The 25,889-nt window shown below is 36.2% G+C and overlaps 8 protein-coding genes across 8 annotated transcripts; 4 read left to right on the forward strand and 4 right to left on the reverse strand.

Annotated features, from left to right (window-relative positions):
- Positions 1 to 7: 7 nt before the first annotated feature.
- Positions 8 to 167, reverse strand: Tsp_06952 (eukaryotic translation initiation factor 2C 4; the record flags this gene model as incomplete). The annotated part of the gene is made up of 1 exon (XM_003380757.1): positions 8 to 167. A coding segment is annotated over exon 1 (160 nt), but the record flags the coding sequence as incomplete, so codon positions are not given.
- A 1,276-nt stretch (positions 168 to 1,443) lies between these two features.
- On the forward strand, positions 1,444 to 2,129 carry Tsp_06953 (conserved hypothetical protein). The gene is made up of 4 exons (XM_003380758.1): positions 1,444 to 1,526; positions 1,710 to 1,758; positions 1,812 to 1,901; positions 1,971 to 2,129. Exons 1-4 carry the CDS (start codon positions 1,444 to 1,446, stop codon positions 2,127 to 2,129), a joined length of 381 nt encoding a protein of 126 aa, XP_003380806.1.
- An 856-nt stretch (positions 2,130 to 2,985) lies between these two features.
- Positions 2,986 to 5,011, forward strand: Tsp_06954 (ATP-dependent RNA helicase DED1). Its single transcript, XM_003380759.1, has 6 exons — positions 2,986 to 3,120; positions 3,204 to 3,339; positions 3,871 to 4,160; positions 4,266 to 4,389; positions 4,471 to 4,655; positions 4,727 to 5,011. Exons 1-6 carry the CDS (start codon positions 2,986 to 2,988, stop codon positions 5,009 to 5,011), a joined length of 1,155 nt encoding a protein of 384 aa, XP_003380807.1.
- A 909-nt stretch (positions 5,012 to 5,920) lies between these two features.
- Tsp_06955 (hypothetical protein) lies at positions 5,921 to 7,030 on the reverse strand. Its single transcript, XM_003380760.1, has 4 exons — positions 6,934 to 7,030; positions 6,357 to 6,408; positions 6,150 to 6,225; positions 5,921 to 6,010 (listed from the first exon to the last, which is right to left on the reverse strand). Exons 1-4 carry the CDS (start codon positions 7,028 to 7,030, stop codon positions 5,921 to 5,923), a joined length of 315 nt encoding a protein of 104 aa, XP_003380808.1.
- Positions 7,031 to 8,111: 1,081 nt separating this feature from the next.
- Positions 8,112 to 9,410, reverse strand: Tsp_06956 (putative homeobox domain protein). The gene has a single exon (XM_003380761.1). The coding sequence runs from the start codon at positions 9,408 to 9,410 to the stop codon at positions 8,112 to 8,114; it is 1,299 nt and encodes a 432-aa protein (XP_003380809.1).
- A 2,862-nt stretch (positions 9,411 to 12,272) lies between these two features.
- On the forward strand, positions 12,273 to 12,620 carry Tsp_06957 (conserved domain protein). Its single transcript, XM_003380762.1, has one exon. It carries the CDS (start codon positions 12,273 to 12,275, stop codon positions 12,618 to 12,620), a length of 348 nt encoding a protein of 115 aa, XP_003380810.1.
- Positions 12,621 to 18,656: 6,036 nt separating this feature from the next.
- Positions 18,657 to 19,750, reverse strand: Tsp_06958 (hypothetical protein). Its single transcript, XM_003380763.1, is given in 5 exon segments — positions 18,657 to 18,744; positions 18,930 to 19,242; positions 19,309 to 19,428; positions 19,446 to 19,593; positions 19,619 to 19,750. 5 exon segments carry the CDS (start codon positions 19,748 to 19,750, stop codon positions 18,657 to 18,659), a joined length of 801 nt encoding a protein of 266 aa, XP_003380811.1.
- A 1,291-nt stretch (positions 19,751 to 21,041) lies between these two features.
- Tsp_06959 (hypothetical protein) lies at positions 21,042 to 21,466 on the forward strand. Its single transcript, XM_003380764.1, has 2 exons — positions 21,042 to 21,187; positions 21,214 to 21,466. The coding sequence occupies exons 1-2, from the start codon at positions 21,042 to 21,044 to the stop codon at positions 21,464 to 21,466; spliced, it is 399 nt and encodes a 132-aa protein (XP_003380812.1).
- The last annotated feature ends 4,423 nt before the right edge of the window (positions 21,467 to 25,889 follow it).

Below are 25,889 nucleotides of genomic sequence, written 5' to 3' on the forward strand. Positions count from 1 at the left end.
GGCTCACCAGTTCTTGGGGCACCACTCCTTTGCTCACCAGTTCCTGGCGCACCACTCGTTGGCTCACCAGTTCTTGGCGCACCACTCGTTGGCTCACCAGTTCTTGGCGCACCACTCGTTGGCTCACCACTTTTTGACACACTACGTCCTTTTCGGCCACGTCCCATTGCTCCGCAAATTTCAAATTTCAAATGACTTGCTCTTCAACGACTACGCAGCGCAACAACACACGTACACTACAAAGTAACATACAGTACTACGACAATAAAGTTTCACGGCATTATTAGGTCACGAGGTTAATATTTAAATAATCATAGTCTGAATAATAAATTCAAATATATTTAAGTGTAAATAAATCTGATGAGGCGTGAGGTTAAGTGAAACATTTTTTCAATTTTAAAATGAACCATGCTGATGACAGCTGCAACGCCCCACTAGTCGCGGTTGGTGGGTCTGATCGCGTTTCAGGAGTAATACGGCGGCCATCGCGGTTTGGGTTGACTTTTTGACACGCTCGCGCTTATTTGACGACACCCAAACAAAAGAATCAACAACCACTCAATACAGTAAAATGTTTTACTACAACGAGCTAACAACAATCACCGAAATGAAAACGCAACCAACACAAAATACACCAACAACGCTACACTCAAACCAGTTCTCCAAGTAGGACGTCGTACTACCGTAACCCTTGTTAATATTCAAGTGCGAGCTGCCTTCTACTATGCAATTTGCACAAACTGGGTACAGGGAGTAGATGCTCATACCGATGGTTTCATCTCTTCTTCGCCCAGGCTGGAACAAAGCGAGCATTACTACCTTCCCCAAACCGCTACCCAGGAACACGGATAAATGCTAACTACCCTGAGAACACAAGGATCGAATAAGCAACCTAATTCATCAATTACACCTTTTGATCAAATCTGCATAGAACTACTGACGTCATTTTTCTGCTAGTACTTCTGTCTCTCTTTCCTTTCCCTGCCGGTGCTAATCTGCACTTATCGTGCTTCAAGCACTGACATGCTTTTTCTGAAATAGAACATCATTCAATTATAATTATCATGCAACAACGCCTGATGCACTGATGAAAGATTCGCAAAATTTCCCCTCATTCCTTGATTTTCTACCATAAGTAACTAACGTCATCAATACAGTAACCCTAATTCAAGTACGAATTCTTCTACCGCTTTCTACTAACTTACTATCAAATTCAGTGTACTACTAATGAATTTTTTTTAATATGTGTAATTTTTAAAAAGTAAAATACGACTAAAATCAAAGAAGCCTGACAAAAGCAATCGCCTACTGTAATCTGTTATACAGTAATAATTTTAGAGTAGTCTTTTTATTTGGGAAGTGGTAGGTTGCTTCTGATAATTTTGTTTCGTGACCGATTTTTTTCATTTTTGTAGTTTCTGATTTCAGTTCTGACGCTGAAATATGGCTCAGCGCATAGCCACATCTGTGGGTGTTCTTAGCTTGCGCCATCAACCCGTTAATCGATCGTTGATGTCCATCAAAAAGTAATCATTTCCTATCGTTTCATGAAGTTAAGCTTTTCATAGCCAAGCATGCCCTTGAAATACTTGCAATTATTTGCTTATTCCGCTTTTTACACTGTAAATGCTGCAGTGGCGGTGTCATGAACAGTCTGCTGATAATATGCATTCAAAGTGTCTTAACAGATAAAAGAAATATTGTTATAGTTTCGGTGGAGATTCACAATTGGGTCAAGCTGGTAGTGGAGAAGGAAAGGTAAATGAATTGCCATTTGGATCTGTATTTGTGTAAAACAATTTTATTACCAGGGTGGTGGCGGTGGAGGTACGGTTCGTAAAGCTGGTGGAGCCTTTGGTCGCCTGGAAGCTGCTCGAGAAGAAGAGTACTTTTATAAAATGGTCAGCACCAGTCTATTTGCACATGCAAGCTCATTTGTTTTGAAAAATGAATGTTGAAAATGTGTTTAGCAAAAGAAGCAACTTGAAGAACTGCGAAAAACATTGGACGAAGAAGTTGCTCATCATGAAAAGCACATTGCTATTCATCGGGAAGCTATAGAACGACACCGAAGAAAGATTGCTGAAATAAAACACGAAGAAGCACAGTTTCCTGATGAAAAAAAGTGATAAATTTATATTAAAAGATCCATCTATATGTACACTGGAAAGTAAATTTTAACACAGGCATAGTGTATTTAATATTTATCAATAAATGAACAATGAATGTGGTTATAGAAGTCTTAATGGTTATTTTCAGCGCAACTAACGTAATTGAAATTGTTAAATTGCATAAGTGAAAGTTATTAAATTTGTAAAAACTGCTTATTTGTAAAATATTTGTAAAAATTAGTAAGTAAAATTTACAACTGGAGTAAGTTGCAAAAACACATCGAAACAAAAAACATGCAAGTAACAATTGCCCAAATACATGTTTGAAACGCTCATAAATACGCTACATATTAATTTATATGTTTTTTGTAATAAATAACAAATCACTGAATGTCTTTTTAATGTAATTACTTTGTAAAAATATCACAAAATTATAATTGTACTAGATTTTCTTTTAACACTCTACAGTAATCACACATTTCGACGCGCATGAATTTTGAACTCTTTTCTCAAAGACTTGTCAAGGACAAGGTCAGTGCCAAAACTCGAATAAATTTTAATTTATACATCGTTTTTTAAATTCATTTTCCAGCTTTAAATTCACTTCAGTAAGAAGCTTAATTCACAAATCAATAAAGCGACGATATTAAGAAAAACTTCGCGACTGTTGTTTCAAAGTAGCAAAATAGGCAAAAACCATCCGATTTCGAGTAAAACTAAGCACAACACGAAGCAGAAAGTTATTTTAAACCATATATCAGTGTAGAATTTTTCTTTCTTTTCCTAACTTATATTAACAAAAAATTGACAGCATTGTTTTTACTTGTCTTCACAGATTTTCAAATAGAAACGTGCAGAAGATCATTTGTTTAACATGAGACTTTGGAACAATTTTTACTGCACACCGAAATACTCGATTCTACTGAGATCGCTTTGCTCTTCTTCGACTGCAAGCAGAAATGTGAAAGTAGAATTGATTGGCGAAAATCTTCCGGAACCAGTTGCAGAGGTATCATCTGTCCCCTATTATTTGTCAAGTTGTTTGTATTCACTTCCATGAAACTACCGCAATTGTCAATGTTGTATTTTTAGTTTCAATGCATGGGTTTTCATGGAAAAATTATGAACAATTTGGAAAAGTTTGGATTCCAAGTGCCAACTGCTGTTCAGAAATATTCTATTCCATTAGTTTTAGCTGGCCGTGATGTTATGACTTGCGCCGAAACAGGTGAGATGTGGTAAAACATTTGTACACTAAACTCTGTAAAAGAACAGCTTCTTATTCCAACTAAAATTCTACCTTTGATAATGAATCAGTTTCACACATGTAAACAAACATAAATTGAATTTTACACATCAGGTTCTGGTAAAACTGTGGCCTTCTTGGCTCCTGTGTTTCATCATATTCTTTCTACTCCGAACGAAATTTATCAAACAGTAAGGACAAATAAAAATTCACTAGCAGTTCTCTTTGCGTACAGTGTCTGTTTTAGCGGATGGAGCAGAGTGCTGTTGGACCAAGATCTCATATTCAGTCTTTTCCATTGGCACTAGTTTTGGCTCCAACCCGAGAGCTGAGTCGACAAATATTTAAAGCAGCTATATGCTTAGGCAGAGGTACTGCCATTCACACTGCAATATTGCACGGTGGAAGTGAAAATTATGAATATCAGTTAAGAAATCTCTCAGTAAAAGCTTTATCAATTTTGAAGACTAAAATCTAAATCTTATTGAAAAAAGTTCTACATTTTGTTTTCAGTTTGGTGGTCATTTTATTGTTGCTACACCAGGCCGACTGAACGATCTTCTCAATCAAGGAATAGTAGACCTCAAAAATTGCAAGTAGTAGTATACACTTTAAATATTGATAAAAGTCACACACATATTTGCCTACATTTTCCTAGATATCTTGTACTTGACGAAGCGGATCGTATGTTAGACATGGGGTTCGAACCTCAAATACGTGAAATTGTGGAACAGCATCAGATGCCCAAAACAGTTGATAGACAAACTATCATGTTCAGCGCTACTTTCCCAACAAATATCAGAGTATGTGATAAAAAATTAAAAACTTATACAAACATACATAAACAGTGTTCTCTCCATATATATTTTTTTTATAATTTCAAGCACTTGGCTAGTTCTTATTTGAAGAAAAATCATGCATTCTTGTCCGTCGGAGAGTCTGGAACTATACCAGCGTCCATAAAGCAAGAGTTCATATGGACAAATGAAAATGACAAAGTGACAACGCTGGTCAATTTATTAAATTGTCAAGGTAAGCTGTGGAAGTAACTATTTGAAAATCGAATGAAATATAGAATGCAAATGCAACCGACTAACGACCGATTTTTTATAGCACGAGAAGGTTTGGTTTTAATTTTTGTTGAAACGAAAAATGAAGCGAACAGATTGACTTACTTTTTGAATAACAAAAGTGGACACCAAGCGGTAACAGTACATGGCAATCTATCTCAGCGAGCCAGGGAGAGAAATTTGGATGCCTTCAGCTCTGGCCAACCCAGACTGTTGATTGCCACGTCCGTATGTTGTTGTTGTTGTTGGAATTGACACAACTGTGCAATGCATCTTCTTCATGACTTCGTATCTTCTAGGTAGCTGCGCGAGGATTGGACATTCCCAACGTTGGCCATGTGATCAATTACAATTTGCCGAACAATGTTGAAGAATACGTGCACCGTGTCGGTCGTACTGGTCGTAGTGGAAATAGTGGAATCGCCATATCACTCTGCAATGAAAAAGATGCTAACATTTTCAAAGAATTGGGACTGCTTCTCGAAAACGCGAATCAAACTGTTCCTGAATTTTTTCAACATCATTATCCATCGGCAAAATCCACTCAGAGGTGCATTTACATACATTTATTCACTTTGAACTGAAATTCTCTCATTGTCCATTTCTTTTATTTTAAATGAAATTTTAAATATAGATAATGTACAAACATTTTGTTATGATAAAACAAAGTCACGAATATGTACTTTTAAATAGAGAGTTAAATAGAATTAGAGTGATTGATAATAGAGAAAAGTGACATTTTACATTTAGGTTCTGGAAGAGGAAAGGGCCTGCATATTCGGCACGAAGTTGGAACACCGGTTGGAATCATGAACGCAATCGATATTCTGGATTTCGTTCGTTTAGCCTGCTTAGCAAAAACTGCGAATAAATAAATTGAATTCATGAATTGTGTTTGCTGCAACCGTTTTGAATACATACCTTTATAATGTAGAACTTTCCTATATTTATGTAAAATATAAAAAACAAAACCTCCTTCTTGAAGATAAAAAAGATTAATTATCAGTAACGTTGGCCAATTGCAAAACAAAAAACGTTTTAAAGCTTCTTCGGTTAGTTCCAGTTCAGCCTTATTGTCTTTTGAGCTTTTCATTCTCAACAGAATACGATGCAGAAGTATGCCTAGTCGGAAGTATCAATACAGGCCGATGAGATATTCCGGATAAATGCTAAGAATTTGAAACAAAAATTCAACATTAAAGTTAACAATATTGTACGTCAACTGCAAACTGTCCACGCAAACGCATTAATGAACGCAAAATAAAGAAACGTACATACCAAATACCACCACCAACAACAAACAACAACTAGAGAGCATTAGTCAGCTGAAAATGAAATTGTCATAAATGCATCATTATGTGCAAGCAGTATGATAAACGTTCGTCGTCCAAAACTCATTTTTCAATAATATATGAACAAATGCTTCGAATGTGTTGGCTCATTATTTTCATGTTGAAAAATTAAAAATTGAATGAAAATCTGCGAATGAAAAATTAACAAAAATCCACGCCACCATTAGAGAAATTTTGCAGTTTACAGTTCGTGAGAATGTGAATAGATGAATTACGTGCATGCAATCTCCGCTTATCTTTTCACGATCAAATATTGAAAATTTTCAGATGTATTTGATAAAGTTAGCGATCATGTAATAAAAAAAAGGAACTTGTAAACGGACAAACAAATAAACAAACAAACAAACAAACAAAGAAGAAACAATCCTACCTGCCGATCAGCTTGTGTGGCGGGTGATTCCAATTTGACAGCTAAATAAAATATCATTGCCAGCATGATCAAAATTCTGCAACAAATTGAATCAGTTGATTTGAAATTCAAATAATTCTTTAGTCGTATACATCAACAAAGCGACAACGAATGCTTTATTCAAGCCGAATCCATTCAAAACATCAAGAAACATATTTTTACACAAACAACAGCTCACTTCCGTACAAGGGGAAACGCCTCCGCCGTAAGGTTGACTGACCTGTACAGTAAATTAAATATATTCAAGTTCAAATCAATTAATGACTACAGAAGTTTGATACGTTAATTTATTTATGCATTATCATCATCAAATAAAAATACATTCACTGCAAATAATAAATAATAAACTTTTTTTTCTTTTTTTATTAAAATGAAATACACCCGCCGAAAATAATTAGCAACTTTAATTGTGTTTTTCTTATTGGTTTCTTATTACTGTTCAATTGCACTCAAGTGATAAATAACAACGACCTTTCAAAATGGAAAAAAAAAACATTTCGAATTACCGTAAAAACAGTGTGTGTGTGTGTGTGTGACCATGTGTGCGTATGTGGAGTGTGTGTATGTGTGTGCCTGCATTATAAATATAGTTCAAAATGGAAAGCACTGTTCTTTCGTATGACCAATGCATAAAAATTTACATTTACCTAAGAAAAAAAAAAACTCATTTTCAGCATTATTAGTTCAGTACGACAATGGTGAAACAACAGATGAAAAATAACAAATTGACAAGCGTTTTTTCAACCTTTATTCCGTCCAGTATCGCGGCATACAAGCGACAGCAAAGCGCCGCCGTCTACCAACGGCTGCTTTGCGTTGAAGAGAAAAATTCTGGGAACCATCAGTTGAATGAGTGAAAATTATCATATCGATTGAGGACCCCTTTATGGTTGCTTTCACAGTGGTGTGCAAAAATGTCAAAATTGAAAGAAAGTAAGAAAAAAGCCATCGTTCAAAAGTTTCTCGCTTCTGGTCTCTTGAAGAGATGAAATGATTGAATGAAAATTTCACGCGAATGAAAAAATACAACGAAAATGAAAAATAAAAACTGAAAAAATAATGGTAAAACAAAAACAATCGAACAAGCAAAACCACACCCGGCGAGACAGGGAGTTTTCAGCTGGTTCGATGAGATAAATGCAAGGCAAAAACGGTATGTCAAATAATAGCTCGGCCGCACAGCAATCAATCTTCCTCAAAAAAATGCAAATTGCAAAAGTATATATATATATATATATACGTGTGGTGTGTGTGTGTGTGTGTATGCGTGTCTGAGTGCGTGTGCAAGAAGATGGTAATGTGTTGGGTTTTCGTGTTTGTTTATAGGTAGATGATGTGCATAAATAAATGAATGTGCATGTGCATGTGCTGCAGCAGCAGCAGCAGGTGAGCTGCGTGCATCAGGGGTATGCTGAGGAACGTGTTCTGTGTTTCATTTGGGTGAACAAGAAAGAACACACAGGCACGTCCGAGCCTGGATGGATGGATGGATGGATGTGCGCCTTTCATAAAAATAAATAAATATGCAAAAAAGTGGAAAAAAGACAAAGAAAACCAAACGAATAAAGCAAAGCAATCGAAAGAAATCGAAGAAAAAGTGAAAAAAATTGATGATGATAAGAGCAAAATTTTCGTTTTTTATAGCAAAATAAAAAATAATAATGAAATTAGAAAAAAGAGCGGAAGAAGTTGTAGATAATTAATAAGACGAATCAGTTTTGTAGGCAAAAAAAAGAAAACAATTGTTTTAAATAAACAAATAAATGCTGCTAAAAGAAACTGATGTAGCGCGCAGAAGCTGAATGAGGAGAGCGAGAGAGAGGGAGAGAGAGAGAGAGAGAAAAGAAGTAAAAAGTGAGAAAAGAAAAGATCCGTGATCAAAATGGATAAATGGATGAATCAAGCAATCAATATTTTGGTGGATCAATTGTTGGCCGCCTGCGCCGCTTGTTCGCCTTTTCCCGATACAGAAGCGGGTGTGGCGTTGGCGTTGGTTCCGCTGTCGACCACTTTGATGGTGCCGACCAAATTGCGCTTGAATTTGGCACGACGATTTTTGAACCAAATTTTCACATTGTGCGATGACACTGGGGGATAAGTCTGCCGGTAGGGCATCACGTTCAACATTTCAGTAAATTGGTCAACTTGCACCCAGCTAGGGTGTGGATTTTCCTCGAACCAACGTTCCAACATGGGCAACTCGGTCAACGGGTCGAACATCAGCCTGGTTCGGTTGGCGCTGATGTTGAACAACGGCGACGTGGTGGAAGTGGAACCGCCCGAGCCGGACCCGGCGGTTGTACCGCCGTTTTCTGTGGCGCCGGTGGCAAGCAACGTCGGCGAGCCGATGTCGCCGGCGCTCTGGCAGCCGGCCAGAGTCTGACCAAAATAAAGCGCCTGCTGGTCCGCATCCGGATCGTCTTTGACATTGACAGACATGTCGCCGGAAGTTCTGGAACTCGCCGACGGACTCTGTCCGTTGCTGTGGTCGCTGCCCGCTTGTTGCGCTTGCGGTGACGACGCGGAACCGCCTGCCGTGGCCACGCCCACGTCGCCGGCACTGTCCAAATCCAAGTCGGCCAGCACCGGCGCCACCGAACTGCCGATCTCCGCAACGGCGCCCAGGCTGTTGGCAGAAATCGACGGAGGCGAGCCGACGCCGCAGCAACCGGCGCCGGTACTGCTGTTCAACGTCAACGTCGAGGACGATGTCGACGACGACGATGCTGCTGCTGCTGCTGCTGCACTGGGCTGTCGCCGACCACCGGTCACGGTCCTGCTGCTGCCACCGCTGGACAATGGCCAAGAGTCGCCTTGTTCCATTGGTTCCTGGCCGCCTCGGGTCGGCTGACCGTCGAAACGTCGATTCGGCCAAGAACGATTGCGCATTGTGGCCCGTGCGTTGATGAACCAATTGCAAATCTGCTGGTAAGTGATCTTGCTGCTGTGCTTCCTGTAGCTGGAGTTGTTCATCAGAGTCATGTATTGGAGCAATTTTTGACGAGTAGGATTCGGCGTCTCGCGGAACCAGCGCTCCAATTTCGGAATCTCCAACGTCGGGTTGAATCGACTTGAACAATGACCAATTCCCGACTTGCCCACACCCGTACTGCCATTGTCACCGTTACTTTGCGACGTCGACGACGACGGCCACTGGGACTGCAAACTGCTGCTCATTTTGGTCTTGCTCAACTGCTCCAACCACACGTTGAACAGATGCATCAGCTGCGCGTCCACAGCCGGGGGTCCGTCTCCTTGCACCAAATTTGTCACCAATCCCTAAATTTTCAACCAAAAAACTTCATTCTGTACGTCGCGTTCGTCAAATTAACATTGAAATTACCAAAGTATAATAATACCTTTTACTCACATTCAAACCGTATAACATTTACCGTATAACAAAAGAAATGCAAGTTATTAAAATTACAAAAAGAAAAAAAAACATTTAACACTTTTCCGCTGAACTTTCAACATCAATTTTAATACTTTTAACAATTGAACAATAAATTGACATAAAACAATTCGTTTGACTTCGTCGAACCAAAAAATATCAAGTGAAGTAAAATGAAATAAAATCTGTCCTTTTCGTCGAAATTATTTCAATAAAGCAATGTCAAATGAAAATTATTCCGAATACAAAAAATCATAAAACAAATCAACTTCGCCTGTGTATATAGTTTTGTTTTATCATTGTTGAAACCTGTTGAAAATTTCAGACGTGATTCAGATTGATAATTAAGTGTTGAACAACAATATCAAAAGTGATGGAAAATTGAAAAAAGAAAAAGAAAATGAAGATGAAAAGCAAAATATCCGTAATATGCTAAATCTAAATGAGCACCGAGATGAAGAACTACTACTACTACTACTACTACGACTACGACTACGACGACGACTACTACTACTGATCGATAATTCAATTCTCTGAGAAGAAAGATTAAACGGAAGGTGCAAATCCTAACTAAATAAAGCTAATATTGTCGAAAGCATGAATTGTGTGAAAAATTGCTAATAGCAGATGTTTATTATAAATAACAAAGTTGATTGAAACGAGGTGACAAGAAATGAAAGCTCACCTTAAGTTGAGGCAGATGGATATCGTTCCCAATTTGAGGTAGTTTCTGCCAGATGGTCTGAAGCAAACGATCTTTCATATCACGTAAGCAATCGCTGACTGCGTGATCGGATCTGAATGAAGAGGACATTTTTCAAAAAAAAAACAAAAAAGAAAAACATGCAATCAACAAAATAAAAACATATTTCACAAAATTATAGCAACAGAGATTATTTCTTTATTTTTTCCTTTTGCAAGTGAACATGCTTGCTTTTGATGACGACGATGATGCTAAAAGTGTGTGATTTATCTATTCGCCAGTCGTCTGAACGAGCATTAATCACCGACTGACATTCCAGAGGATATTTTGAAATGAAAACAACAAACGAAAATACATACTGTTTGGTGATGATGCGTAAGGTCAGGTGATTGCTGATATCTTTCAGCAAATTCTCCACTTCAACATCAGGATCGTCAGTTAGCTCTTCAAACGACAACGGTTTCCAGTTTTTCACTTGAATTGTACCTTTAAAAAAGGAATATATATATGATTAAATACTTCCAAAATAATATAATACAATACAAATTGCATTGAATTCAGAACAAAATAACTTATCAAAACAAAAATGTTTATCTTGTTTATCTATTATTGTTATTATTATACCAGTAGGTTTGCATTTGCCAATTACTTACTGATTGTATATTTTAAGGCAATCAAATTCGCCCACAATCAGAAAGTTATCACTTTTGTAAACTTATGCAACGATTCGATTAAATAATCGTTATCATGAAATGTCTTATTGAACAAGGGAAAAAATGTTGATCATCAACTAACTTGGTGATGTATGACAATAATGTTCGTCCGAAAATGCACAGCTATGTGCAATTGCAAACGAACAATTCGTCTTGTGCCTATCAAAAATCTGTCATATAACTAGGTGAAAAGCAACAGAACAATGGGCGGTGCATGACGATAACACACGCAACGGATATTTTGCGTAGTCAAGCATAAACAATCTTTTATGGTCACTTATAACAAACAATATGTCAACTGCAACATAAAAATAATCATAAACAACAAATTGAATTTGAACAAATTTTCCATTAAAGAAGCAAACTTTTGCTCAAAACATATCATTATTGTTAGTAGTAGTAGTAGTAGCAACAAATACCAGTAGTATGCATAAAAAAATAAATTACAATTTTAACAAATTAATTACAAATTTCTATTATTAAAATTAATATTACAAATTACAAGAAAAAAAGAAAAGCAAGTTTTGAACAAACTAAGCTAACGATGAAAGCAACAGTGGAAAAGTCAAATAGAAGAAACAACTAGACTAGAAAGCGTTGAGATGAAAAAAATCCGTTTGGTTACACGTTGCTCAACAAACAACATACGAAGATCTCCAAAGTCAGGATCGGATTAGCTGAATTCAGATTCACTGAAATAATCATCATCAACATTTACTCATGGTTGGTTGGTTCACTTCTGCACAATTCAAAAGTACATTTATCAATGGGCCATTCATCCTGCTTGAGCTTGTATATGAAGTAAAAAAAGCACGCGCTTGGATTGTATTTGTGTTGTAATAGATTTTTTTTCCACAAAATGACTGGAATAAAGCAGCGTAAAATGTGCATTCAACAATATTGCACAATTAATTGTTCAAGTCGACTATTTTGCAAATGCAAATGCAACCTTATTTTATCATTATGAATTACAATATTATCCATGAACTAAGTAACCTTTCAAGCAGAAATTATTTCGTTGCTACCAAGTAATTGTTATGCAATGGAGAAGAATTATTAAACCGTCGTTTATCCATTAGGTAATTTATTTTTTTAATTATTTTTCTGTTGGATAATTTTATTCACCATCATCGTTGTTCTGGGCTTGCCTACTTTACTATTATTCCAGTTGTTTGTTTGTTGCTAAGTTTGCAGTTTTAGTTTGTTTGCTGCTACGCTTTTCCGAAAAACAGCAGCAATAAGATACGTAGTAGCTGTTGTGCACGGAAAAAGCAACAATGACAAGGATGCCCAATTGTTGGTTTGTGAAAAATATTGAAAAATTGAATCCGTCAGGATCGGCTCTTTCGAGCCTGAACAAGGGTCATCCGTCTTCAACGGCGCGTGAAGAATTCAAGATCCATCCGCTTGAAACCGCCGAATCCCGTTCCACTCTTCCAACACGCAGACGTGCAGACACGACACGCAACGCACAACAGCCAACAAGACCGACCGATGCTGATCAGTCATCTTTGATAAAGATGCACACGCTGGATCTACCTACCTACCTACCTACCTACCAACCACCTCTTCTTCTTCTTCTAAAACTTGCCTCTCATTTTTATTCTTCCCTCTCTTTCAAATAAAACAAACCCTCTCTGCTTGTCTGATTTCTTGCTCGCTTGCTTGTTGTCAATGACGCATGCAAGACAACACAACAGACCTGACTACACAGATTTCATATTTTATTCACTCACTCACTCACTACTCGTAATAATTTCACCCAACACACTAAATCAACAGCAACAACAAACAACAAGCTAATCACCAACCGACTAAATTATTATGAACACAGTCAGCCAGCTTATACTTTTTTTGACCAGATTTTGAAAAAAAATGCAAATTAAAAACAGTTATTTGCAAATTACTGATAATTAAGTGATCATCAATATTAAATATGAACGAAAATTTAAAAAAACACAGAATAATGAATAAATTTCAATTTCTTGTAAAATACTTCATCAATTATCATTTAAGAGTAATATATATAAGACGGAAAGAAAAGAACATACTGTAGATTTTTCAGAACCATAAAAATGATAAAAAGAAAAGAACCTTGATCTAGTGTGCTTGTCGTCCTTCGACGGATCGTCCGTCGTAAAAATGCCGTCGGTCGGCATTTCAAAGTTGGCCAATTAGCCGGTCACAGGGTAAAGCTATTGAAAAGAACAACAATTCATTCTGTGTCAAGGCAAAATATACACGCCAGGCTACATAATACAATCGCTGCTTGCTTCACAGATAAATATATGAATAGACAGAAATAAAGCAAAATATGCATACATACAAAGTGTTACTTCTTCGGTCAATTTGAAAAACATTTCCTCGTACGTTTCAATTCAAGCTACTGCATACAAAACAACCAAAGAAAGCAGAAATGCAAAAGCCTACCTCTCATACATATATAAACTTATATGGAAAAACAATGGCCAATTTTCAGCCTAGCCTTAGTTTTTTCTTCCATTATTATATTTATATGAAAAACAATCTATAAAATCAAAAACTTCAACTGATTCATATTTTTAGTCTAGTAAAATGCTATGCGAGATTTTTGGTTCTTTTTTCTTTTTTAAATTTTTGCTCTCCCAGTTGGAAATTGAAATGTTGGAATAGTTTTGTCGAGCATTGAACATCGATCTCTAATCTGGGCTAACGGCAAGCACGACCAAAGCGTAAGCTGGCCTTTTGGCAGCAGTCGGCTTTGTGTAATTATTATTATTATAAAGCGTAGTAGCGTGCCAAGCACGAAAGCACCACTACTATACTAGCCAGACCGACGAAAACCCGATACGCCAAAGCTGACGAAACGGGATCTGCAAATAAAAGAAATGCAAAAAATATACCCCACACACTGATGATGAATGGTAGTAGTAGTAGTAGTAGTAGTAGGGTAGAATCATCTGTCTCTGCATCAAATTTATGGATGGGCTTTTTGAATTGTTGAACAAAGCCACCAATTCTCAAATGAACTAACAGCTAATACTGAATTTTTGTCACAACCAAAAAAAAGACACTAACGATAATAATAATAATAATAATAAATATCTACCCCTTTCTGCGTAACGACACTTTTACAAATACTAAAAAGATCGATTTGAATAAATTTTCACTTTTTTCATGTGCCAATAAAAAAAACAAATAATGAATTATTTTATAAGCTTGGTTGATTGTTTTTCATATTTTTTCTGATAAACAAGGAAGATTTTTTTCTAATTTTATGATCCAGGGCAGCAGGGATGATGTATCAGTCAGTGGAAGAGATGGATAGATGTGTGCATGTGTGTGTGTGTGTGTGTGTTGATTGAACTAATAGAATGAAATTTTATTTATGAGCGTCAGCAATCCGACAATATAACGGATAATATATAAGCATTTTCATTCTTATTTTATCTTCTGGTTCATTAATTTTCTCTCGCTCTTTCTCTCTCCCTCTTTATCCATCTCCCCCTGTTATCCATTATCATTATCATTATCATCATCATCCTGTTCTCTTTCCTTTGCTTTTCTCGCTGAATAGGTGCTGAACCAAACAACCGATAAACGCCACACGCTTGCACGCAAACGTTGCGCTTGTTTCCGGCCGCGGCTTCATTGTTGACGAGGCAGCATCACCAATCCGCCTGTCGTCGGTTGATTATTTATGTCGACCAAAGGATCCTCTCTTTCTCCCCCTCTCCTCCTCTGCATTCGCTGCTGATCTATGAGGCAAGAACACGAAGAAAATGAGTGAGCTTTGCACAGACTGACAGACGAAGCGGAATTGTGAATAGCCGACGGCGTAGTCAACAGCTGCGGATCGCAGATCATCCTCTTCATCAATGTCGTCAGTGGTTGCGAATTTTTCCCAAATGCCGCAAAGGTAAAAAGGAAATGAAAAAGCGGAAAAAGCTAGCTGAACAACGCAAGCAAGCAAACAAGCACTGAACAATTTTCTTCTTCGTACGGTCGTCAAGTGTGTAATTTAATTTAAATGAAAAATACTTTCACTCAAATTTCAATATTCTTCGACATCGAATTCAAATATCAGAACTGCAGTATCCTCGTTGAACTGCTGATAATCATCATCTTCTCGTTAGCCAAAGACTACTAGTACTAGGCATGCGTTAAACTTTCACCTCTATTTAAACATCATTAAACAAGCAAACATCACTGGAACAAGCTTTAAAAGCGTACATATACATACACGTGTATTTGCAGTGACCCTTAACAAACAAAAACACACCTGCACTCATCACAACTGACAACTACCACATACTGCATCAAAGCATAATGTAATACATATGTTGTGCCTTTATGAGGATAAAAATGAAATTGCGACGAAAAAGCATATTTAATTAATTTTCACTTTTGCAATTTATCCAACTTATCCAAAGTTGAATAAAGTTGACTGAGATCATTTTGCATACGAAGCTGTTTGTCAAAGCCTGACGCTCACACAAATTCCAAAACGGATAAGCATTGATATGCAAAACCTTCTCGTTGTTGTTGTTGTTCTTGAAGAAGAAGAAGAAGAAGAAAGAAATAAAAACAAGAATCTCATATCAAGTAAAATCAAAAAATTAATTAACTTTCTCAGCTTAAATAAATCTTTCTTGAATGGAACATTCGGAACAGATATCACGTAAATAGGACGTAAGTATGAATGGATGAGAATATTTTTCAAAAAAAAAAGATTTCAAATGGTATAGAATGTAATTTTTCCAACCATCCAACTGACTGTAAAATGGAATACATCATCAGATATGGTCATCATCACGTTTTCAAAGTATACACCAACTAATCGCCCACCGCAACAAAGTGATAAATTCGATACGGAATCGTTGGACAAGTTTGATTTGTCGTCAAGGCGGGTCGTCATTTGTTGATTGATAAGCACAAGAAAGATCAGTACAATAAATGCCCAAATAGTACCAAAAGGCAAATAGTTGAAATGATCAAACGTATAAAATGAAAGATAAACGTTGACACAACATCAAAGTGATTTTCCATGCTAGAAATTGAACTACTTGTTTACTTTGCTGTTCAACAATACAATACGTTGTTAGTTTGAGTTTGAACATTTTCCATTTCTGTATAAAAGTGACAAAATCAAGCATCATCGAACAGCATACCATATATCCGCAGTAGAATACCCCTCTTGTTGCGTATTGAAGAAATTTGAATAATTCATCAAAAATTTTACACACAAATGAAAAAATTATTGTAAAATCACCACTTGTCATTCGATATTAAATTATTAGATCAAAATCAATTCGAATGTAAACAGTGAGCACGAAATTGTTCAGTAGATTGGTTGCTAATTACAAATTTTGCGTTTCCTATTCCACTTCTTAACTATGTACAATGACGGATTTTACGAACTAGAAAAACAGGACGACGTAACTTTACAAGCGATTGCCCAGAAGAATAACAAGAAACTAGTCGCTAACGTATCATCAACTAAACAAAAAGGTACAATTTGAAATATTTTAGCCGCTTAACGAAACGAGAATACTGAAAATGCAAATGGAAATTTCCCAAATGCATCACACACACACAATATAGGTGATTATAGCATACGTACGATGTATATATTCAAATTAAAAAATAATTTTAAAAAATTTGTAAAAATTGTATATATATATATATAGTAATTTTTTATCTGCAAAGCTAATCTCAACCAACTACGCGAAAGGTTACACCTCTGATTCACGATGACGTAAAATATAATTAATGTAAAAGAACCATATTCCAAAACTGATCTTTTCAGTGAAACTTTGAAAAATAAAATATACAAATAATTAATTAATTTATTACATTTTCTTTAAAAAGAAAAAAAATTTTTTTTTGAAACTTTCAATTCCAATATTCTGCTTAAATCAGAATTTCAAAATGAAGAAAACAAATTCATTTCGACGTAGTAACCCTGAGATGATTATCTATTTTTCGTGACGGAATGGAAAATTGAAAGAAGAGCATGGAAAAGAAAGCATGCAGAAAAGCGTCAAGATGGAAAATATAGAATGCTCAATTTGTGTATAATTAATAATTATTTTTTTCAGAAAAAAATTTAAATATTTACTGTATACGAGAAGAAGAAGAAGAATGAATGAATGAATAATGAAATCTTCCACCCCCCCCCATTCACCATCTTTCATCCAAATAATAAAGACAAACTACTTCGTTGTGTAGGCTGCTTGCTGTCTCTCAATCTCTCTTTCTCTCTGTTCAACAAAACTTTGTTGGAGAAAATTTATCGCATTCCGCGTTTGTTTGTTGCTAGCTGCTTGTGAATGCAACAATTTGGAAATGCTATTTCCATTTTTAGTCACACAACGGACTGTGTTTTATTTCTAATTTTCTCTCCCCCACCCCCACTTTTCCTTTATTCCATATCTTGACTCTCAGTCTACCTGATTGTAGAAGAAAAATTTCTTCAACTGAATATAATATAAAATGAAATATGGCAAAAAAGATCTTCCAAAAACTACCAACAATATTTATACTTTGGGCATATAAATATTCTGCTCTTTCATTATTATTCTGTTGTTCAATTTTCCAAAAGTGCACCAGTCCGTGCAATCAGTATCGCTTTTGCAAGGTCAACGTAGATTAAAAATCACCAAGGTTATCCAGATCCGTCGTCGGATGTGGAAAGCAATACTCCAGTCTAATAAAGGCATTGCCATCACATCCAAGGTCAGACAGGTCAAAGATGGCTAAAAGGTCGTCGTCAATCGAAGAACAAGATGAAGAATATGACGATGAATAAGAAAGAAATGAGAAAAAAAAACCAAATTTCCAACATTGGTGGTAATAGAAGAAAGCAACAGATGGAAAAAATAAATCAAATAAAAAATTATACGTACAGTTCAAAAAATGATAATAAACTAAAACCAAAAATTTGCAGACCATCGAATTACCCCTCATGTTTTAGAATGAAAAAAATGAAGCAAGCAATATCCAGATATCATTTCTAATCTATCAAATTTCGACAATTGAAGAACAAAAAAAACGAAATAAATAAATAATTGCAATTAAATTGCAACTCTCCAACAGTATGATGACGATAATCATACAATGGTTAAGGAACATGCAGCTGAAGTTGTGCAGGAACACAATAACCGTCGACAAAGTTGACAAATGCTCGTGACAGCCATGGAACTGGTCGAGCTGACATTGTTTACAAGATCTCGCCTTTAAGCTGACCAGACAGACAGACAGTCGACCAACATGCAATTCTAAATGCACCGGTTTCTTTTCGAATACTGGGTAGGTTATTATTATTATTAATGGAGAGAGAGAGAATATGGGCAAGGCTTTTGCTCACTCTTATTTCTATTTCTGTGTCCATTTCCCTGTGCTACTAGTGTTTATTTGGCTACTTATACTATATTGCAAAAAAAAACGAATTTTTCTCCCTTTTTCTACTCCTGTTGTGTGCGTTTGCTTTTCGTATATTTTTGCTACTTTGCTTTTTTTTCGTTCTTTTGGCTCTCTGCTCAACCAAGCAACAGCATCGTATATTTGAACAGAAAAAAAAATTAAAGTTTTTCAATAAGCTCGGTGGAAAAAAAATAAATGTTGCACAAGGGATGAATGCACGATTTACAATCGGGGAAACAATTCCAGTCGATCCGGTCTCACTCAAGGTCGACCCTGAATAGGTGCACGAGGACGCTAGCCGGATACGCGTGCACTTTCGAACAAAACGATAAAACCACACACGCGCTTATATATATATATACATATATATAAACACAAGCACCCAGATGCACGTATGTGCATACAAAATTACATATAATGCTATCATTCCTTTACAAGGCTAAGCCTTCCTCGATTTGCATAAGAATACCCATTACAGATGAAAGTTAAAAAAAAACCAGAGTTTGATTGAAATGAACAAAAATCCAAACTTACCCTTGGCACCGTAGCTGAGATGCTGCAATCCAAGTGCTGCGAGCACAGTGTCGACGAGCTGGGACAACTGCGTGAAGCCGGAAACAATCGCGTAAGAGTCCACGAGCACAGTGGCTCCAGAGTCAGAACATTTGATGCACTGACCATCGGCGACCGTCTCGACCACACAGCGAATTGGAAACATGGCCATCGCCGGCCGAGAGGCGCCTTCTTCTTCCTCCTCGTGCTCCAACTTCAAAAACGACTGCACAACGGCGGTGGCGGTATTGACTGCACAACGCCGCTGCTTCCGGCTTGATTGGTAGCTTTCTCTTGTTCAAAATTGTAAAAAATTTCTTGTCCAAGAAAAAAATGGCCGTCGTCCAATATGTATACGCGGGATGTTGAACGATTTCTGTTCTCTTCTTCTTCTACGCCGTTTTTGGATCCAATACAAACGATCCAATCCACCTTGGCCGGCAAGGTGCACAATACACTGAACACCAACTACTCTTCCTCAATTTCAAATATACTATATCTTTGACTCCTTTTTCTCGTGTATATGTATGTATATTTGTGTGTATGTGTATGTGTATGTGTTGTTAATGCTGATGTTCTGCTGCTGTTCGCTGTTGCTGCTGCTCTTGCTGCTGCTGTTGGCTGTTGCTGCTGCTCTGCTGACTAGCCAGCCGGTGACGACAACAACACAATGACGATTTTTCTCAATCAGTCTGCCGTTGGACTTTCCACCAGCACCGGTTGGTTGGTTAATTTTCGGTGCAGATAAATTTTTTCTTCTCGCTTCTCCACCACGCGTCCAACTTACACTAAAATCCATCAAAGATAATGATTAATTTATTATTATTTCATTATTATCATTATAAAACTTTCGCATGACGAGAAGAATATTATCGCGTCAGTATTTATATTAAAATGCAAACCAACCGACCAACAATGACGACGACGATGAATAAAAAAAATTATGATGATCATGATCATGCTGAGAAAATACAAAAAAAAACAAAGCATACAGGTGTGTGATAAATAGTACCCTCTGAGTGAGTAAACAAAAAAAAATTACATATGTATACCGAGGAGGATTCGGATAGAAGCCGAAGAACAAGAACACAAGCATTTGGGAAGAAACGAACGCAGTGCCGCCCGCGTGGCAGCGAATCGGATGCGATGTATGATGATCGTCGGTCGTTATTTTGGCCAGTCATAGTCGGCGTTGAAAGAGAAACACACACTCCCTCTCTCTTTCCCTCATCGACACACACACACACACGCACGCATACATATGCATAGATATATGAACTTATGCATACGTATAATTCGCTTATACGTCGTACACACAAATGGAGAAGGAAAATGAAAATGAACAAAAAGGCCCGTAAACATCATAAAACGCGCATAAAATTATTTGAAACAAAAAGTAATACAAAAATATTAAAATATGCGAAATGAGAAAAATTAGAAAAACCAGCCTGATCGTAGGTAGTATTAACCAAATTAGCTGAAACAATTGTGCATGGGTGTTTTATGAACAACACTGGTGGAGTAGACGACTAGTTTTCTCTATCTCTGCGATTACTATAGTACAGGCAAGCAAGCAAGCAAGCAAGTAATGATCCTCCATAATCCGTCGTCTTGGAAACTGGGCTGTGCATTGACCGCAAATCCTATTTTATCTATCTATCAGGTCAACATTATCCCGCTCGAAGCATGAAAGCTCGATTCGCTTTCAAATCCGAGATTGCTGATCAATTGTTATGTGGTCAATAATGATGATGATGATGATGTTGGTGAAATAAATTTGGAAAAATTGGTAATTTTTCAAAAATTCACCCACAAATAACAAACATGTGCACCAGTTTGTCCACCAGTCAATCAGCAGGTGGGCCAAGCTAAATCGTCGAACATTTTTATCCCAAAAACCGAAAGCTTGTCCTTGAGCCTTGCAGTCGTCAGAAACATCTAGCCTTGACACATCAGAAAAATGAAAAAGATTAAACTACCCGATACAGAAACCACAACGACGACAACAACAACAACAGCAACGACAGTTGAATAATTTGAAGAAAAAAAATACAGTTTTCTCTTCTCATTCTTTTGTAAAAGCAGCAAATATGCAATGCTTGATTATTTTGCTGTATATCATGATGATGATGGATGGATGGATGGATGGATGGATCAAATTGCATAAAATCAACTGCAGTTGGTCGATTGGCAAAATTGGAAAACGTTGCAATGATCGACCAACTCGACAAATGCAGTATTAAACGTAGTAATAGTTAGTAGTAGCAGCAGCGGTATTCAAGCCGGTCTTCAAACCGGTGCTTTCGATGCTCTCTCTCTCTTGGATGACACGATCACCAATGACAAATCTTGTTCCTACGATGTTCTTTCTCACCTGCCAGGGTTGTGTCTCAATCAGTCTGTCTATCCAAGCGGCAAGCAACCAGTTGAAAATTGTTCTTCTACTCCTACTACTTCACTATTCACCACCGTCTATACAGCAGATACATGTATATATACGGAAAACAATATATAGCATAAGATAGATATATAGATATGCATGTATGATTCTGCTGTCTGTATTCTATTTGCACATTTTCAGCTTGAATTTGGGTCGCGCTTCAATTTGTAACAATTTTTACAATTTTACAAGCAGTTTAGCCTGAGGATCAACCAATCACATATATCAAAAGCCAAATCAAACAAACGAAATATATATATATATGTAATAATTCACCGACGTTGCGCATGCACAATGCTCTTTGCTCAGCGGCCTATATTCTTCTTCTTTGTCGCTCTTCAATCATCATCTTTTGCTCTTTTCAATCTTGCCGCTTGTTCCTTCAAAACCTCTCCTGCTTTCATTCAGGCTTTATATTTTCTCTTGGAAACTTTTCATTCACCCTCCCTACTTTTTAAACAGCAAAAATCCTCCAAAACGCCACCGTCTTTTTTCTGCCCTTTTTCATTTTCTTCTTTAAATGAAAACATCTTTCTAAGCATACAGTTTTATCATTCACTTTTCATTTACCTTTTAAAAATTAAAAAAAAAACATATATATATACTTACATTTCAATAAAATATATTATTCAAATAAAGTTAAAAAAACACTGCACTGTTTTTCAACTGTAAGTAAACAGAGTATTCAATTTTGATCATCACATTAGTTGAAATCATATATATATATATATATATATATATATGTATATGTAGATCGACAAAGTAACAATATCCGCGTTGATTATTATTATTATTATCATTACTATTGTCAATCAAACAAAGCGTATCTCATTACATGCGTGCTTCGAAAGTAGAAAAAAAGTCTTGCTATAAAAATGCTATCTATCTATATGCATGACGCATTTTGCAGAAATGCCCAAAAGCAAACAGATAAAAGAACTGCTACAATCAATTACGATTATTTTTGAAAGCTAACCAGATTTTGCATGAAAATTTAAAATTGAATTTCAGCACACAGACCAGAAAACACTTACATTGTACGAATACAAGAAATTCAACAAAACAGAAAGCAAAATTGTGCAACTGAATTAATTATTTATAATGCCACAACGACCATCCATCATCGTTCACTAAATCAATGTCAAATAATATTGTAAACTACATTTCTGAAAACAAAACAATTTCAGTTAACTAATTGCCATCAAATAAATATGCCCGATTCGATAAACATTAACAAACGTTAAATAAAATAATAAAGAAAAATGATTTTATAAAAAAAAATTTTATCATTCAAAATTTCAACTCTGTTTCCACTTATTTTTGACAACAATGAACTGTGAATTCAAGAAGAAAAGGAGAAAAAAAAAGAAGAAAAACCATCACATTTATCTATCTATCTATCTATCTATCTATTTATCTAATCTGTCTGTACAGTTGGATAAAATGAATATTATGACATTGATAACTTTTGATAGTTTTCAATGATAATTTTGTGAAGGAAATTTAAATTTGCCCTTGGAAAATTCAAAATTTCAAAAAATCCTGTCAAAAAAATGCTTTCAAAAGTAGTGAATACAAAATGTGGAGTAGGCAAAATGACAGTTCTGAAAAAAAATAATCTCTCACTAATGGGAACGAATGCGCTTGTATTCTATTCTTCCGCATTCCAAAAACCCAATTACAGACCAGACGAAAAATCAAACAACCTTGCAAATGCAACAGGGATATAAATTTACTAGATAATATACACTACACTACACTACACTACATTAAAGTATACTATACTATAATATAATATAATATCACGAATGATCCCATCGCATATTGAATAATAAATGTAAAAATCCACATCAATTCTCACTTTTGCAGTTTGTTCATTTTTACTTTACAAAAAGAAAAATTGCAATTTAATTTCAAAATTGCATGGAAAATTAACTGAAAACTTTTTAATCACTTCACAATCGACTTTGGGAATATTTTGCGAGGAAAATTTTCACTAAAATCTCGGTTAAGTTGCAACTTAATTAATTGATTGTTTCCTGCCGAAATAGCGCTTCTTCATTCACCTCCGCTCAAAAATACGAAAAATAAGTAAAACTGACAACAAGCAAACAACACTCAACAAAGCCGTGTGTATCTATCTATCTATCTATCTGCACACACACAAACACATACTGCTTAACAAAGCTCAATCTGAGCGACCAGTAATTGCCAATATTTTGGAAAACCAATTTTTCCTAGCCGTTTAGTCAAAACGATGGATATAGAAGAAAAAGAAGAATAAGAAGAGAAAGAATAATACGAAGAAGAAGATATCGATGATGTTAAGCAATTTTCACATGCTGTCAACAATGAATAGCAAGTAAAAACGAAAGTGAAAGAAAAATCATATCACACCACCAGTGGCTTTTGATCATCATTCTCTTTCAAATATTTTCAAACGCTGATTGAATATATAATAATCAAAAGAATACATTTTTATACCTATCCTAATTAACAAAAAACATGGAATATTCATTGAAAAATGAAATCTAAATTTAACATCAAGCTAACAGTAATCAATAATCACCACATCTATGCCATCTATGCTTTAACGTAAGATAATTTTTTAAAATAATCTCAATTGATTTTAAAGTGAAAAAGAATAACAACAATTTCACAATAATACTACTCCAACAATGCAACACTCACACACACACACACACACGATAATACAACGCTAAATTGAATAGCAGAAAAAAAATTGTTATTGTCGAGCTGATTGATATAAGCTGTAAGTTGTTGTTTTTCAGTATTTTTTTTTGAATTTTGTACACACACAACAACTGATGTATGCACCTAGTTTTAAATTTGAACAGATTGCTTTCCTAGAGCTAGAACTATTATTACAATTAACGTCAGAGTAATGGTATTATTTATCACAGTTATTGGTATTGTCGTATGACCAGGAGGAAAAAAAATTTGCACCAACGTTGTCATTATCATCCATATGTTGAAAATAAAAATGGATGGATGAATGAGTAAATTCAAATTCAATCAGTCAAGCTGCTAAAGCGGCAAAAGTAGAACAGGATAAAAAGCATCGGCATGCTGCAGCTATACTTGGTACAAGATTGGCTAATGTTCATACGGAAGAAGAGGAGAAGCAGAAAAAGGAATAAGTGAATGAATAATATAAGTAAGCGAGTGAGAGAAAGTGACTGAGAATGAGTTGTGTGTATGAATAAGTGTACACATATGAGCTTCCTTTCTTTGCTCTGAGCCAATTTATTCGGCCCCTCTGCTCTTCGTCCACCTCTCTCGCTCATTTGCACCATCGATCCAAGCCTATCGATCCGCTAGCCGGATCAATTGATCCGGCTCTAGAATGGGCTGAATCCAGATGAATTATCGACCGACGTTCCTGTCTTCGTCAGATTCGATCGTAATCTGCTAACGACCCCTCTCCATTTTACATTTCTAAACAGCTTCCTCCACCCTTTTGCATTGCACTTTGTATATATAACAGGAAATATCAGCAGCATCAACTCACCTTCACCTATCGATAAGCATATTCAGAAAGAGAGAGAGAGAGAAAAAAAAACCATTTTCTATATGTCAGTTTGCTTTTTCTTCTTTTACAGTAAATTGTACAGAAACCGGTACTAGTTAGTATAAAGTAGTGGATGGAAAAATCCAAATTAAAGCCGAGGACAATGGACCCAGACCGGTGATGACTGTACATTGTAGAAGGTCGGCCGGATAAATCAGGCCAACCAATCAACAACTACTAACACTACAAACAGCAGTAGTGAAAAGCCGCCCAGTACGTTGACCCGGGCAGGCGAGCAGAGCAGTTGGGCGCGACTAAAGCAGCATCGGTCATCGACGACAACAACGTCTGATTGACCTACCTTTGCTAATACAAGAACTGCCATCTTTACGCTTTATCCGCGAAAATGTCTAGATGTGTGTGCGCTTACCAAACAAATAAACAAACAATCGACGAACGTTCGTCGTTCCACGAGGCACCGGATGTTGTACGGCTTCACGCTACTCCCTTCCTCCCCTTCCCCCTTCCCTGCTCGAAAAACTCGTGAAAAGATCAAAATGTCGACAATTACACAAGATCACACGCACGCATATTACACATGCCCATACAAAGAGCTTGCAGCGACACGTCGTGCCAATTCGACAATAAAGCTGTCAAGCGAAAACAGCCAGCAAACAACAGTGCAGATAGATGGACAGATATTGATAGGGGGGGGGTGCATTTTCCAGCTACCAAAACTAATAACTCTAGCAAATGAAAGTAAAAAAAACATCATTCTTCACTATCGTCTCATTTTCTTACATTAAACAAAAGATAAAAATTAAAATTATTCATCATAACTACACATAATAATTAATTATTTATTTATTTATCTTATTTCTATTACATTTACTCGTTTATATCAATTATAAATTGGAAAAGTAAAAGCAACAACAGCTAGTTTCCCAACACAAAAGTTGAACAAAA

Source organism: Trichinella spiralis (assembly GCF_000181795.1).
Source record: "Trichinella spiralis strain ISS 195 chromosome Unknown Scfld2, whole genome shotgun sequence".
NCBI classification, from domain to species: domain Eukaryota; kingdom Metazoa; phylum Nematoda; class Enoplea; order Trichinellida; family Trichinellidae; genus Trichinella; species Trichinella spiralis.